The 14,275-nt window shown below is 34.6% G+C and overlaps 1 protein-coding gene across 1 annotated transcript in view; it reads left to right on the forward strand.

Moving 5' to 3' along the window:
• Positions 1–13,444, forward strand: part of LOC126297593 (kelch-like ECH-associated protein 1B) — a 425,725-nt gene extending 412,281 nt beyond the window's left edge. The window contains exons 12-13 of the mRNA XM_049988568.1: positions 3,700–3,876; positions 5,427–13,444. Of these exons, the coding sequence (XP_049844525.1) occupies positions 3,700–3,876; positions 5,427–5,644 (395 nt within the window). The 3' untranslated portion in view covers positions 5,645–13,444. The remainder of the gene's footprint in view (positions 1–3,699; positions 3,877–5,426) is intronic.
• Positions 13,445–14,275: the final 831 nt, after the last annotated feature.

The following is a 14,275-nucleotide window of genomic DNA, read 5'->3' on the forward strand; positions in this document are numbered from 1 at the left end:
CCCTTCCTTATCCTATCTAGTTCCTCCTTTGCATTTTCTAACTGTACCTGAAGGGCACAGAGCTTATACTCCTGCTCCTTTCTACTACAAATTCTGGATTTTCATTAGTGGATCTCACTAGAATGCCCACTGGCTTCCCCACTGCATTGCCACCAATGAAAATATTTTGAAAAAATTTGCACACAGTAACCCACTATGCATTCCCTCTAATCAACCTAAGAAATCCATTGAGTTCATAATGTGATCCTCACACTGGCCAACTAGTGGGATCAACAGAATAGCAAGGTGTTTTGCTACATGATACATCAGAGTACCAATGTTATTTGCAACTGGATGAAAAGGAACCTCTTCTTTCTGGATATTTGGAAGACTGCATAGCCTATGGGGAACAGCATAATAAGTATTAAGACTGTTGGTAATTGCTTGTGACAAGGAACCTTTCTTTAGGAAGCTGTTAATCTTTCTCTCATCACTTTTTGTGGAGTTAGCACTGATGCCACAATATGCTGAATGAGATAGTAAACACTGCAAATTTTCAATGTAATCCTGCTTGTTCAGAGCAACTGGAGCAGTTAAAATAGCAATATCCAGGTCAACTCTAAGTATATGTAAAGCAACCCTCTCGGCTGCTGTTATATTACTCTTAGCTGCATGTGCCCCAGGCAACACTCAACAAGCCTCCCATCTAATCTCCTCTGCAGCCTCAGAGGGTAGTTTAAAAACAACCTGTTCAACAGTGTGAAGGGGTACTTTGCACCTGGATTCACAGGGCCAATGTCATTTCAGACACTAGGAGTTTGTCTTTTCAGTTAACCCATCTTGAGGTCACTTTCATCAGAACAATAAAAGACAGATCAGATGTGAGCTGTGCTATTAACCAACCATGAAACAGGTGAATGATCATAATACTGAGATATCTCACACTAGTATGCATCATCTCCATGTCCTTCACAGTGATCGCTTAACATCTGATGCTGTTCATGCCCAGTCCTGGTAACAACACTGCTGATGAACAACACTAATCCACCTGTCATGGAGGATTACAACTCTTTATCACCCTTATGCATGGAGCATTTCCAATAGTATTTGTCATATTTTGCAGAAATATGATGTGAAATGTGTTTTCTGACTTCCACCTTAGGGTCCTTTTAGGTTCCATTAAGGATGATCTTGGTTTGCATAAGGTGAGTGTCTGTCACATTCCTTGCAAATGTGGCATGTCATATATTGATCAGACTATCAGGTCAGTGGAGGACTGATGTACTGTGCATGACTATCACAGGTGCTTACAGCAGTTGAGCAAATTGGCTATTGCAGAACATTGTCGTAGCACTGGTCATCCTACGGAATATAACAATGTAGAGACCGTGGCATGCAATTCCAGCTATTCGGATACTGTTATTAAGGATGCAGTTGAAATTAAATTATCAAGTAACTCTGTAAATAGAGATGGAGGTTTTTGCTCAAATTCTGTGTGGAATCCTGCTCTCTCTCTCTCTCTCTCTCTCTCTCTCTCTCTCTCTCTCTCTCTCTCTCTCTCTCTCTTTCTCTTGTCAAAAAACAGAGAGACAGAGTTAATGCTACATCACCCATTGCTTAGTAATTTTCACTATAAGTAACTTATGGCATTGGATATCTTTGAATCTTTGTTATGTAGTGGTGCTAGTGCTTAGAGAGAGAGAGAGAAAGAGAGAGAGAGAGAGAGAGAGAGAGAGAGAGAGAGAGAGAAATTAACAAAAGTTATAAAAGAAGATAAATATGTAAGCTAAAATTTTCAAAACTGAAGATGGACATACATATTAGCCATTTATTGAACAAGAATGATAGGGAAGTAGAAACTGATCATCAATTGGAAGAAATACCGTGAAAGTACATAAAAGAGAAACTTAACTGCAATAGATCAATTAAGGAACATAGACAGAATTGAAAACGTGGTTGGGATTTACAGAATGCTATTGACCTTGCAAGGACCCAAGTAGAATGTATGCGAAAGAAAAATAAAGGAAGAAGAGGTCCCTTGTTGAGATTAGGTAACTGTTGAGGCATCACAGATAACTTGGAAAATCTTTTGAATTAAAATGTTCTCTGCTTGGCTAATAGATGGCCTGACAAAAAAAGTGACTCACTCAGAAGGTGTGAGGAAATGAAATAAAATACAGTTTTACAGTTTGAAAGTGTATATGATGTTATTTTAGCAAATATTGAGTCAAATTTACAGAGAAATTTCCAGTATGTGCACACTTATTAGTATGATATTGAGCCTCCTATGGCATGCATGGATGCACTGATTTGGTTGGAAAGGGTATCATAACACTGTATCCTCTCCTGAGGCAAGCTACCCCACAACAGTTGTAACTGTGTTTGATATCCATAATTCTGGCACTGGGATGGACTTGACATCCTAACTGGTACCACACAGGTTATATTGGGAACAGATCTGGTGATCTTATTGGTGACGGGAGTACCTTAGCAGTGTGTGTGTGGCAGAGAGAGAGAGAGAGAGAGAGAGAGAGAGAGAGAGAGAGAGAGAGAGAGACAGACAGACAGACAGACAGAAAGAAAGAGAGACCATTGTCCTGTTGAAAAATGGTACAATGATACTGTCACAAGAGAGATAACACATAAGTACGCAGGATATGTGTGACATGCCATTGTGCTCTAAAAGACTTCCCTCAATCACTAACAGTGATGACCTGAAGTCCATTGGAAGAATGGGACGCCTCCCCCCTTAATGACAATGATTATTTGGGGTAGTCCAGAACTTTGATTCATCGCTGAACATGGTGCGATGCCATTCACCAGCAGTCCATGATTGCTGGTCATGGTGCAACTCCAAACACAGGTATTTAAGTTGTGATGTTAATCGCAATCTGCATGTGGGATGGTAATACCACAGTGTGGCTGCTGCTATTCTCCAACCAATGGTACAGGATGATACAGACTGTTGCAGGAGTTCATTACTTGCTCTCAGGTGGCAGGCACAGTTATGTATGTGTTAAGAAGTGCTTGGTGCACAACACAGTGATCCTCACTTGCGGTGGTCAGACATGGTCAACTGGAGCCTTGACAGTGCATATGCATGCTTTCATGTCAGTGCGCTGCTCAACACTGGGCTACCATTAATTCTGAATTCCCCATAAATCTGGGCATTACATGATTCAACCAGCCAGCCTATTGGAGACCCCTAACATGTCAGGTGCTTATAAAGCTGTCTCACATTAGTATGTGGCATCTCTGTGTCCTTCACAGTGATCACTTAATGTTTGATACTGTTCATGCCTCTTATATACTTATCCACACTAATGCACTTGCAGTCTGTTGGCTGTCCTACCTGTCACAGAGAATTGCAACTCTTTGTCATTTACTGTTGATACTGTGAGTGTGTACAAACATGTCTTCTGGGTGCTTCACTTTTTTGTGTCCTACAGTGTATAGTGATAAAAGAAATCAACTGTGTGTAGGCCAAACTGTGCATGCCTGTACTGATGGAGTCTTCATTTATGACTTACTGCAAAACTGAATATCTGAGTAACTAGTTGTAGTGTGATTTTGGCTTTATTAAGTTATGTTTGCCACAAATTTGAAATTTTGATATTTATGCAGTTAAATGTTGTGAGGTGTTGCATGTTTTGGCATGTTTTATTACATCTTAGGTAAAGTATACCTTTTGTATTTGTAAATTTTTGTATTTTATTATAGGTGTGGCTGCACTCAACCAGTACATTTATGTTGTGGGAGGTTATGATGGACAACGACAGGTAAATTCAGTAGAGCGCTACGACACAGAACGTGATATCTGGCAATTTGTTGCAAGTATAAGAATTGCTCGGTCTGCTCTAAGTGTCACTGCTTTGGATGGAAAACTTTATGCTATGGGTAAGTCATGGTGCTAATTTTGTAGTAAAATGTAAAACTATATCCTGAAAATTTAATTCTTGGTATAATAATTTGCATGTAATTAAGGACAATTTTGTGATGTTAGTAAAGGCCATCGACATGCACCGAAATTTTTTCGGCAGGTGAGGTTGGCATTTACAAAATTCGAAAACTTCCAGTTTTGATGCAAATGAGTTGGTCAGTTTTGAAATGTGTCATGCCATGAGAATTACATTTTGTAGTTGACACAAGAAACATATTATGTCCTAGAGAACTGGAGGTGATTCATTCATTATTAGTCATACGTGATTATGTAGTGATAAAAACTCTGTACTCGAGATACTGCCGCCCCTCGCCCCTCCCCCCTAGTCCTCCCCCCCCCCCCCCCCCGCCCCTCCTGCCACTCCTCCCAAGGGAGGAGCTGTGGCCCCTCTTCTGTCCCCTTCCCTGCATTTTTCCAATAACTATGGTTGTGGGATCTCGTGTGTTAAGTTTTTATCTTCCAACAAAGATTTTGTTGACCCACCTCTTTACTAGGGAACTGAGTCCATAGATTTGTATACATTGTATCCACTCCATGTAAGACTGGCTCTCCTTGCAGGAGACTGTGGCAGGTGTTTCAGAAGAGTATTTCTTTATGCATCATATCTCAGCAGATCCAGCTAAAAGTTGTTATTGCCTCTCCATCCTTTCTGTCAAATGAAAATTGTACAATAATTATAACAGTGATGCCCACAAACCTCCACTCAGGTATTAGAAGATAAATTTTATATGTGACACAGTGTCATCTTCATCAGAAATCCATTACACACTTTCATAATGGTGGTGAAACTAACTTTATATTATGTACAAAGTAAGGAGCACGTTGTCCAAAATTCATACCCAAGTTAACCAGCGGTCTCTTCATCCCAAAAACTACAAGGTCCAGTATGAATGTAGAAATTGTAGTATTATGACATATTATGCAGAATTAATTTTTTATATGTTTACTACAGAACTGAAAATTTTTAGTAACAAGCCTAAATTTTGGAATCAAACAAGTTGAAGTGCTTTCTTGTGGTGCTCTTCTTTTTTTTTCTGTACACGTGTTCCTCACAGTAGCTTAGAGTCTTGTGGTATAATACATTATTTATTGCAGATACTTTTGTAAATAATTCTTGTGTTTTTTATTAATTTTTATAGTATTCTTTGTTGGTTTATAAATTTTGACATAAACCTTCTGTGAATGACATAGTGACTCATTTCCTGATTGAGTACCTTAGGCACCAAATTGTCACAGAACCTGAAAAATTAAATTAAAGATGGTTACTACAATAAACTTAGTAGAAGTGGCATTTTCATTGTTTCAAAGAACAGTGCAAATGCTACTTCTGCCGACAACCAAAAAGTTTTTAAATTCCTTAGAATCAATAAAATACAAAAGATCTTTCAATGGCTTGTTGTAAAGGTAGTACTTTGTTACATTATTTTTAGTGCCTGTATTCAAAAAATACATTCTTAAGAAGGTGATTTGCAAATGATTTACAAATGTGGTATCTGATATTTTATAGGTGGCTATGATGGCACAGCATTCCTAAATATTGTGGAGGTGTATGACCCTACAAGAGATGTGTGGGAGGAAGGACAACCACTTACAAGTGGCAGATCAGGCCATGCATGCGCAGTATCATATCCACAATGCCTCATACACTGTGAGCACATGGACCAACCTCTTACACTTATGGACACACCAACTCCAACACCAGGGACCAGTGGTGCAAATATATAACCATGTGCAGTTTTTAGGATTTTTGAAAAGTGTTCAGTGCTTGCTTGAAACAGTGATTCTCAGCTGAATGGTCTGAATTGTCATAACCCTGACCACAAATAACTCTGAAAACAGTTTAACTTTTTGTGGGGGACAGTTTTACAAAACATAACACTGTATGTGTGGACAAGCATCAATATGTTATTCCCTGTGACTCATGCCAGATGAGTAACTTCTCAAAGTTAACTCTGGAGAAGCAAGATGTATTAGAATGTAATGAATCAGACAGAAGTGATAGCGTATAAATATTGTGCTGTGAATTTTGTAGTTAACTAAAATTGTGAATGATAATGTTTTGTGGTGTTGGAAATATGTTTTATGGTGCTTGCATCAATTGTAGACATGCAACTAATGACAATTTTAATAACATGGGAAGGCTTTATAGTGAAGAGAACTTTGTGTCTCTTGTTGTTCCCCAGATTTAAAACATTCATCTTTGTCTTGAACAGTTGTAAAAGACACCAAAACCAGGACAATCAAAAGAATAGTGCCATGAAATCGAATAACATTTCTGGCAAAATTTTTACTTCCTTCAACATATGTTTGCTGTGAGATACAATATGCAGTCTTGTAAGTATAATCATCTGAAGAGTCTGTGACATCATAGCAATTTTGAGAATAATGATTTTGTTGCACCTGTATCCTGACATTGAATTGATATTTTAATTAATTTTATCTGCCACTTAAAAATTTTGTTATGCATAACTGCAGCAGAAGATCTTTTTTGTCAAAAAATAGCTATTACTGACTTCTGCTGCAGCAAAGTTTTTTTGGAGAGCTGAGAACTTTGTTATAGGTTAATATCATCTTTAAGTAAATATAAAAGCATACCATCAGTGTGGTATGGTGATTCCTAAAAGACTGAATTGTTATTGTTGTTGTTATAATTATTGTTATTAATCTTATTATTATTATTATTATTATTATTATTATTATTATTATTATTATTATTATTATCATCTCTTTTAGATGTAAGCAGTAAACAGAACATAATGATCTTCTACTTCTTGTTGATCCTTTAATCTAATTACATAAAAAGTGGTGCTGAAATTTTTTGACAGTATCAATGAAGTTTGTTTAACACTTTCATTATATCTTTGTTTTACAATGTTACACCAGTCAATATGTGATTCTTTGATAAATTGCATCTCATAGTCTGGATTACAGACATTTACACATTTGAAGTGAAATTTTGGAAATTGAATAATTGCCTTAAATGCTAGTGGTGTTTTCAGTATAGCAATACAAACCATAGGTTTCTTTTTGTGACATCAGTTATTATGATACATGGATATAAGGGTCACATTTCAGCAGATTTTGGCTGTTGGTTGTGATGTAAACTCATATACTGAACGAACCTAAGGTTGGATGTTTACTGAAAACTCCAATTTTTCAAGATATATGGAAGTGTTGGTAAACAATAATGTACCCTTTAAGTAAGCATATATTGAAGAAGAAAATAAAGGAAAATATCTCTGTGTAAATATTAATTGGGACCATCAAAATTTTGAGACAAATCAAGGAAAAATGTGAAATGTGCTTGTTTACAACCTGGACTTTCCTGTGTGCTTATAGTTGTATGTAGGGGCTGTTGTTGATGTGTCTTATTCATATATGACAAATAAACTGTTTTCTTTACTTTCCTTCCTCAGTAATATTATCATAATCTTCTTCTTCTTCTTTTCTGCCAGAATGTTGATCATTATGCTGTTAATTTACCTTTTATTAGTAAATTCAGGAATTCTCTCAGTGCATATTTTCTTTACTTTTAAAATTCAGAAAATATCACTCTTTAAATGTTTTCCTACTGCAGTCATGGAGGCTTCATAAATTTTCATGGAACTCTTATTAAACTGATTTCTTACATGAAACAAACAATTTTTACTTAATGTTGGTACTTGCACTGGAAGGAGCGAGAAGAATCTTTACTCTAAATGTTGCAATGGTGTTGTGAGATATGAATAGAGATTATACTGAAATAAGTTAAGCATATTGATTTTCTACTACTATTATATTGTGTATACAGTTAAAATTTGAGTCTTATATATTCTTTAAGGGGACATGTCCTATGCTGCCAATGTTAAATTATCGAATTTTGTGACCCATTATCTTTGAAACTTTTAAGACACCAACTTACAATTTTCCATAATTATTGAATGCACCTTTCTAGATACACTGAACTAGAATTATTGCTAAAATTGTATTGTGGGGAATATTATCTTACTTTATTTTCAAACACTCAATTTTTTGACAGAATTTTGCAAATAACTGAACTTAAAAACAAAACAACTTAGGCTATTTAAATTATTGTACTTCCATATGTGTTGAATCTCACACTTGGCATGTTGTGGAAATTTCATGTCTCTACCATCAGTACTATTTTTGAAAACAGGTCATTTATTGCATAAAATGTAGTTCATAGACATTGAGGTTTAAAACTTTTTTAATTACTAATTCTTATACAGACTTACATTTCTGCATCTTTTAAGCACTGTAATTGCCCTGGCCCACAGTCTGCATCTTCTTCAGTGTTACAACAGCCCAGTGCTTGCCTCCTCCTTTTCTTTCTTGCTTCTTTTGTCATTTGCTGAGCAGCTAGCTCTGCTTCACGTACATGAAACTCATCCAGTTCCTGCAGTCCTTTAGCTGTGTTCTGTCCAAATCTCAACCCTAATTTCTCTAGAACCTTAAGTTTTTCATAGTTCCCACCATTAAAAGTTATTCCAGCATGAGACACTGGTAACTTTACAGTCATAAGGCCAAAAAATACATTTTTGGCACACTGCACCACACAACATTACTGAAGGACTCATTCACAGTCTGGGTCTTCCCATGTAAACACTTTTTTTAGTAGCTCAGGATTTGCCAAATATCTGTAAATAGGTTTGATTGCCTTCATTACTGCCAAAGGAAGAGAATGTTTATGTGTAAATTCATGCAGAGTGCCAGAAAATTCTGCTTGCCTATATTTACACCAAGTGTTTGGTGGAGGTGGACACAAAACGTGACATGACTTTTCACCAGTTGATATTTGACGAAAGAAAGTGCTCCATACAACTCATTTCATCTTCTCTAAATTGTCACAGTTATCTCTAATGGCCTTCACATAATATTCCTGTAATTCATCAATTACTTTGTCTGTTAGCCTTCCAGCACATTTTATTGTCTTGCTATCTGACAGTTATGTGTTACTCAGCTTGGTTTTTAGGTTTATTCATAATGCCAACTTCTGAAATGTAGCAATAGGCACAAAGCAAAGCAATTCACTGCCTTTTAAACTGTGTAGTTCCCAAGATATGACAGCTCAACTGTGGCAGTATATGCATAGCTGTGAAATTTGACAGTCACACGTCATCATTCAAAATATTGTTTGAAGGTCTCGCAATTGTCTGATTTTAATGTATTATATACCAAAATGTTCAGGAAGTCCAAAGTACATTATAGAGTAGAAAGCAGAAAATGTCAAATTTCAATGAATTTCGTGTACAATGTCCCCTTAAAGAAGAAAAATGCCTTATGGAAGAAAGAACAACAAAGTTGCAAGAACTTGTACTTTTATATGTGACAAACTTAACTGACAGTATCTTTGAACTATTACACAGTGTTTCATATACCAGTCACTGCACTGCTTGTGTTTTGAGAAAACACTGTGTAGATAGTGCAAATCTGAAAATAGGTTTACACACAGTATGTAGAGTATTAGCAGTGCAATGTTGTTGTTGCTAGTCTGTAGGTTGTTTTGATACAGCTGTCCGTGCAAGTCTATCCTGTGCTCCGCTATATCTAACTTCAACTTATTTATTTATCTTTCAAAGTTCTTTAATCTCCTTACAATATTATGTGATGTATGAGTCATTTCTCTGACTCATGTTGTACAATATAGCAGTATCACCCCAGTAAATGTTACAGTTATAGTTTCTCTTGCTTTCTGCTACACAACAGTGATAATGTAGAAAGTCCATCATGGCTAAAGTTACAAGGCCAGATCAGTCAATTACCTAGCCTGTTCCCCTTGCAACTACTGCAGGGCTGCTCTTTACAATTTAATTAATTCATAACCCACAGCAGATGTACATTTTTACAAAATGTTTGTGTGATGTGGGTATTAAATTTTATATAGAAAAAGTTATTGTAGAGTTGAAAGTGAATTTTGTAGATAGGAAGGTCCAGTTTGAAAACTACAGTATTGAAATGATGGTGGAGGAGGGTGTTGATATGTTATTGATTAAGGTTATTGAAATTTACTTAGTACAAATTAATGGAACTGAAGAATTGTGTTGTGAGACATGAACTACTGTTTTCATCTGTTTGTCACCTGGAAAAATATTGGTTGAAAATCTCCTTCTGAGCAGAACTAATTTGTGGAACAAAAGTTTTTGAAATGAGAAGTATTGTGACTCGCCTTGACAAACTGAATGTTTACTTTTTTTAATTTATGATTTTAGCATTAATTTTTGATACTATTTTTAAAATATAAATGGTGTAGATTGTACAGTTACATGAACTGAAATTTCAAACCCAACACCTGCCACCCACCTATTCCACCCTGCCTCTCTCTCTCTCTCTCTCTCTCTCTCTCTCTCTCTCTCTCTCTCTCTCTCTCTCTCTCTCTCCCCCTAGAGAGTGTGTGTGTGTGTGTGTGTGTGTGTGTGTGTGTGTGTGTGTCGTCAATACAGGCAGTTTTGAAAGGCATTGTTTTAGGTTCAAGGTATGGTGATACCATGCTCTGTTTCACTGTCAAAATGAGTGCAGTTCATAAAAAAACACAGAAATTAATGTTAATCGAATAGTTGTGATGGCTATCTGTCATACTACATGTAATGTGTTGTTATGCTAAAAGCAATAGTCTTGTAGTAACATTTATATTATTATTATTGTCATTGTCTTAGTGTATATTGTTAATTTTTAACACCATCATTGTACTTTCAGAATTGTATCACTACACAGATATACAAATAGGTATTTAATTTGTAGTTTTCTTTCTTTTTTTTTACACTATCTGTAATAACAGATTTCATGTGGTAATTGGAGAGGAAATGGAATTGATCAGAGAATTGTGATATATCTTTATTCAAATTTTATTGGAAAATATGATTTAAAGGTACAGAATTTTTCAAAATTATAATATGTGATTGAAGTTTCATGGATGCAGTTGCTTTGTAAAAATTATATTCAGCTTAAACTTGTGTGCTTCAAAATCATTTAGCATCTGTCTGCATTGATATGAAATGAAACAATATGGGAGACAATATGTATAGTACAAAGACAAGCTAGGTGGATAATAGTACAGTGAGATTCATTTTTGTGTTACTCAAATAATTGTGGGGTAGTGCTGAGGAGAGTTTAATGGACAGCCACTATTATCGTAAACATTTATTCTAACAATTTTTGTCCATAGCAGGCGCAACTTCTACATTTGATTATTTATGTAGTGCTGTAAATAGCATAGAGTCATATGAAAGTTATTGTCAAGGTACAGAAGTTATATAAGCATGAGAAATTGTTAGACAAATCAAAAATTCAGTTATTTCAGCCAGAAAGAATATAGATTTTGGACACCTGACAGCTGGGGACTTATTGAGACTGCTCTTCAGAAGAAATTTGTTTCATAATTTACCATGTGACAGTGTATAGTGTGATCTAAAGTTAACTTGTATGCTAAAACAGTTTTGCAAGCATTAATATGAAAATTTACACATATTTCTTCAAGTGATGTATATCTGATTTGGTAAGTTTTTTGCTGAAATTCTGAGAAAAAGCCTATATATGGTTACATAGAGACATGGTAGAACATTCTTGAATCACATAAGTGACTGCTTATTTACCAATCTGTCTTTGCTGAGTGTGATTATGATATGGTGATGGTGGTGATTAAGAGAAAATGACATGTAACAACATGTAATATCTATAATTTTTGAATTTATGTATTCAGAATCAGTTAATACAAATAATATTTGTTTTAAAGAAAATTTGGATTTTAAATAATACTAAATGAAATCCAAACATATTAAATGCAGTAATATGTGTAATTTGACCAGGAATGATAATGATGGTGAGAATCTTCAAAGAAATAGCAGAATTTCAGTTAGATTTTTTTATTTGTATGGTATGACATATTCTATATGAATACTGGTATTCATGAAGAAATTACCATTATTTCTGCAGAAAGCATGAGAGTTTGTATTTATGTGAAGTACTGAGTTAATTTGTTAGGCTATGAACTTATTCTACTTCTTTAACTGTTTTTGATGCCTAATAATAATGTGCACAACATTTTGCATTAGGTTTCCTTCAGATAAATGGCAGTAACTTAATTTTATGTGCCTGGAAATGTCCTCAGTCTGTATCAGTTTTTGAAAGTGCTCAGAATATGTTTGCAATATGTTAACTGTTATGAAGACTTTTTGCATTAATATTTATGTATTGTTAAAGTTATATGTAAGAATACATTTAGCTCTGTCAGATATTGGTTTAAGTCTATGTGTCAGTACATTCTGTGACATATAATTGATTTGAATTTGTGTAGAGACTGTTATAGATAACCAGAATTGAGAGGTAACTAATGTTACAGATTTGTCAACTGAGAATTTTTTTGTGACAGCTATAAATAATTTTCTTTTAGTGCCTGGTACTGTGAACAATGTGTGTATTTACATTATGATGTTCCTACTTCCATTTTTTATGAATACCATATAAACTTCTGGATGAGTGATAACAGAAATGTGCAATAGTCCACTCTTATTATGAATATCAAATGGACATTAACTGACTAGCATAATATTACAGTTACAGGTTGTAACAATGTGACATAAATGTTAGGATACATCAGTAGTTGCCAACTGGTGACTGAAATTTTCAGTATAATATACTGTGTGTATATATCTGTATAATACTATTTAACAGGCCTATGGGCTGTCTTAGCATGAAAATGACATTCATTTGAGATAGCTGATATTAATGATATCACTTATTGATACTTACTGAAATGCTTGTACTTAACAGTACATGATTTTCTGCAAAGTGCAATCTAAGACAGTATGTGTAAAGTTCTTTCATTGCCTTTGTCTGTGTGCTTACACCTCTGTAAGTCCATGATTTTCAGTTTTATAACAGGATTTGATTTTTAATTTTTTTCACTGTTAGGGTATTAAATATTGTTAAAATTTTATGATATATTTTTATAGGTCCATTTTCCTCATTGAGGTAAAGCTTTAGAAATATAATATGACATTACTTAACATGTTTGTCTCATGAAGTCATGTATCCCAAATAATGTATTCTCAGATAATAATTTTAATTCATCAGAAAAATGTACACAGTATGAACAAACATATAGCATTAATTTAATAAATTATATAACATTATTTATTCAGTACTATAAAGGTCCTACTTAAGTGTTTCATGCAGTAGGTTATATATAATTTATTATTTCCTTCTTCTGTTTCCCACTGAGGCACTAAACCAGTATTTCACACACAGCTTATATGTAAAGTATGCCATGTTCAGTTTTCATGAATTCAAATTTTAAGGAGTGCATCAGTCTCATTTATTTAAAAATTTTCTTTCCAGTTATAATCGTTTCTGATTATGTCTTGTAATATATATCATTCTGTTTTTACCTCATTTTCACATCACTAGAAAATGCTAAGCATTCATAGCCAAAGCTAAAGATCTGCATGTTGCAGTTCTTTTACATATTATTACTGTTTGCTGAATGTTTCAACAGTACCTTTCAAAATAAAAACAACAGTTTACAATTTATTAGCAATTGTTTATTATGGAAGTCACCCAGTCCCAATAACTACAAGTTTTGCTGATCATTGTTGCAAAACATTTGTAATTGTGAAATTATAGGAAATGTGTTCCACTGATTTTTGAACAAAATACAAATTATCATACCTGTCACCTAAATATATTTCAGTAGAGCTATAGTAATTGAACGTCCTTGGTGGAATATTCATCATTTAACAAGCGAAAGTACAATTCACTGAGTACCTGAGGTGTTAGGATACCATCAGGCTCATAAATAAGACTAAGAACTTTTCTAGCTTTTCAAAAAAAAATCATTATTGAGAGCCAGGAAAAACACAAATACACACACATGACTACATAGTCATGGTCTGGGTGGCTACAGTTTGCCAGAGAGCACGCCCATCAACCACACACAAAGTTTTATCAGTAGAAACTTTCTACTGTTGGTCGTCTGTAGGTATCACAGTATGTGGTTTTTAAATGTATTTCATTCATTATTACTGTTATGTTCCCCTGTCAGTATTTCTGCTGTAGTTATTTGGACATATTTACTTCATTTGGTTCTACAGTTGATACATTATTTGTGGTTTTTGATTATATTTTATTTGATCTGATCCTAATTACCTCGTTAGAGTTGAGTTGAAATGTGTCGTGTTGAGTCTTTTCCCATTCAGTCATTATGTTTTAATATTTTTTAAAATAAAATCTTCCATTTCTTTATTCAATACATGTATATGTTGCATTTTGGACCATTTGAAGCAGATGAGCTTCTTGTTTTGTGAGACATATCAGTTAAACTGATGATTCTGCCATGAAAATTTTATACCCTTGTTTGAAATC

This window comes from Schistocerca gregaria, chromosome X, assembly GCF_023897955.1.
Source record: "Schistocerca gregaria isolate iqSchGreg1 chromosome X, iqSchGreg1.2, whole genome shotgun sequence".
Lineage (NCBI taxonomy): Eukaryota > Metazoa > Arthropoda > Insecta > Orthoptera > Acrididae > Schistocerca > Schistocerca gregaria.